Below are 2500 nucleotides of genomic sequence, written 5' to 3'. Positions count from 1 at the left end.
TGTGTGTGTGTGTGTGTGTGTGTGTGTGTGAATTTATCTCTTTATTTATCTATCTATCATTCAACCTATACATCTACACAAAAAAGTATCCCATAGCATCACACAACTCCTCTATAACACGCAAAACACACCGAAGTACAATTCTCACCTGAATAGACGTAATGATAAGGACATGGTTTTCCTCCAGTAGTTGCAAACGAGAGTGGTGTTCCAACGGAGCCGACCCTCGATACCACGTCACCTGTTGTCGGTAGATTTGATTTTGAAGTTGCAATGATTGATGGTTGGTATGGAGGGTGAACATTGGTGTGCTGGTATGTCGTAATTTTTGGTTGGTACAGAGGTATTTCATGATTAGTGTATTGGTATGTCTGATTGCTAGTTGGTAGGAGGACGAGCATTTGATTGATGTATTGGTACGCCTGTTTGTTGGCTGGTTTTAAGAGTGAATATTTGATGCTGTATTGTTAGGTATCGCTGTTAGTTGGTATGGGGACTAGGATTTGATCAGTGTAGTGGTGTCCTGATGTATGAGGTAAATCATTTGATTGGTTTAGTGGTATTTCGTGATTGGTGTACTGGTATGTCATGACTGTTAGTTGGTATGAGGACTAGCATTTGATTGGGAGTGAACATGTAATTGGTGTACAGGTATGACATGCTTGTTAATTAATTGGTATTGAGAGTGGAATCTGATTCGTGTACTGTTACATCAAATAGGAATTAAAAATAGTGGTGACTTGATATCGTGGTAGGTTAGACTGTATAAAGAGATAGAACTTTAATTTGATTAAAGTGGAAAGCTGTATGTTATTATGATTGTTAGGGATATTAAGCGGTATATGGACAAGCAAAATGTTAAGAAATAATTTGACACAAAAACATGATATAGGGGACAACCTGACTGAAAAGGTGACTAAAAATTGAAGCACAACACATGAAAATAAAAAATGAAAATAAGAAAAAGAGTCTACTAAGGGATAAGCACTCTCCTGGAGATACAAGTTACAAAAATTCAAATAGAAAATAAAGCTGAAGAAAAGTGAAATTTCTCCGAGAGGCTTCATTACGCAGAAGAAGACTCGGATACCTCAGGGGGCGGATCTCCACGGGCGTCGCACTCGAACACGACAGGTTCCCCGACGGCTGCCTCGTGGTCCTTCACCTCCTGGATGGTGTCGATGTCCGGGGGCACTGCGGAATAGCTGCTTCCTTATCTCTATGGGTCTATTAAGACTTTTTATCTTAACTGTAACTGTCTACAAGGTATGGTATGCCTTTTTTCTATGTGTCCATCTACGATTGATATAACGCTTTAGGGTCTTATTGAAATCTTAATTGTAATAATTGGACAGGTAAAGATAATAAGAAGTCGCCTTTTTTTAAATAAACACACTAAGCCACTCCCCTTTCCAAGAAGGCGGTAAGCCGACGGCGTACCTAGCGTGTCGAGTTGGAAGGTCCTGGTGGTGGCGCCGGCGAGGTTGGTCACCACGCACGTGTAAGCCCCTTCGTCGCGCTCCGTCACGCGGCTCACCCTGAGTCTGGTTCCGCCGCCGAAGGTGTGGTAGCGCGTCGTCCCGTTCCTGCCGCCGCGCCACTCCCGCCACCCGTCTAGAGGCGCCTCCCCGCTGGCGTCCGTGGGCTCGGGGGTTGTGGCCGGGGGCGACGTGGCCTCCGCACTCACTCCTTCGAGGTAGTCCTGCAGCAGGAGGGACACGTCCTCGGCGTAGCTGAAGTCTTCCTCGCCCTCGTAGTAGTAATCCAACGGAGGGAGCGGTCGGCGACCCATCAGCAGGCGCTCAAAGGACCTCGTCTGCGGGACCTCGTTGCGAGGAAGCGCCTGCCCATCCTGGGAACGACCGCTTGCATTATGGCATTTTTTTTTTTATGTTTTTTTTTTTTTGTTTTTGTTTTTTTTTCTCGTTTCTAAACAGCCGGTAATTGACTCTATTTAGCATGTAAAGGCATAATCAAGACTTTTTAACCTGGGAGCTCGAGCACCGAAGAAAAAGAATGGATTTCTCAAACCAAATCTATTAATTGCAAAAGTATCCCCTCTACTACTAATTTTAGTTTTCTATAGTCTTACGTAGATTTACGATTGTCTGTACTAATTACGTAAATGCATATTTCTCATTGACGAGTCTCTCTCTCTCTCTCTCTCTCTCTCTCTCTCTCTCTCTCTCTCTCTCTCTCTCTCTCTCTCTCTTTCTCTCTCTCTCACTCTCTCTCCCTCCCTCCCCCCCACTCTTTCTCTCTCGCATATTCATGGCAATCACCCTTCTTCCACATTTTAGTTTTCCTCCTTAAAAAAAAATAGATGAGAAATTGAGGATTTGATCCATAGAAGCAAAAGGGGGCGTGGGGGGGGGAACAATTCCTATTGAGAACGTAGTGGTGACAAAAAAGTGTCAAGAACCACTCAAAAACCATCCAAGAACCACTCAAGAACCACCCGAGAGCCACTCAAGAACAACCCAATAATTCCCCCCAAGAA

The 2500-nt window shown here is 44.3% G+C and overlaps 1 protein-coding gene across 2 annotated transcripts in view; it reads right to left on the bottom strand.

The window, feature by feature from the left end:
- The window catches only part of LOC125037264 (hemicentin-1-like), an 80398-nt gene that overhangs the window by 37800 nt on the left and 40098 nt on the right, over positions 1 to 2500 (bottom strand). For both annotated transcript variants that reach the window (XM_047630319.1, XM_047630320.1), the window contains exons 18-20: positions 1441 to 1852; positions 1091 to 1194; positions 149 to 241 (exon numbers count right to left, since the gene is read on the bottom strand). In XM_047630319.1, the coding sequence (XP_047486275.1) occupies positions 149 to 241; positions 1091 to 1194; positions 1441 to 1852 (609 nt within the window). The remainder of the gene's footprint in view (positions 1 to 148; positions 242 to 1090; positions 1195 to 1440; positions 1853 to 2500) is intronic.

This window comes from Penaeus chinensis, chromosome 23, assembly GCF_019202785.1.
Source record: "Penaeus chinensis breed Huanghai No. 1 chromosome 23, ASM1920278v2, whole genome shotgun sequence".
NCBI lineage: Eukaryota > Metazoa > Arthropoda > Malacostraca > Decapoda > Penaeidae > Penaeus > Penaeus chinensis.
Note: the sequence above shows the minus strand (reverse complement) of the source record. Positions and strands in the feature narration are given on the sequence as shown.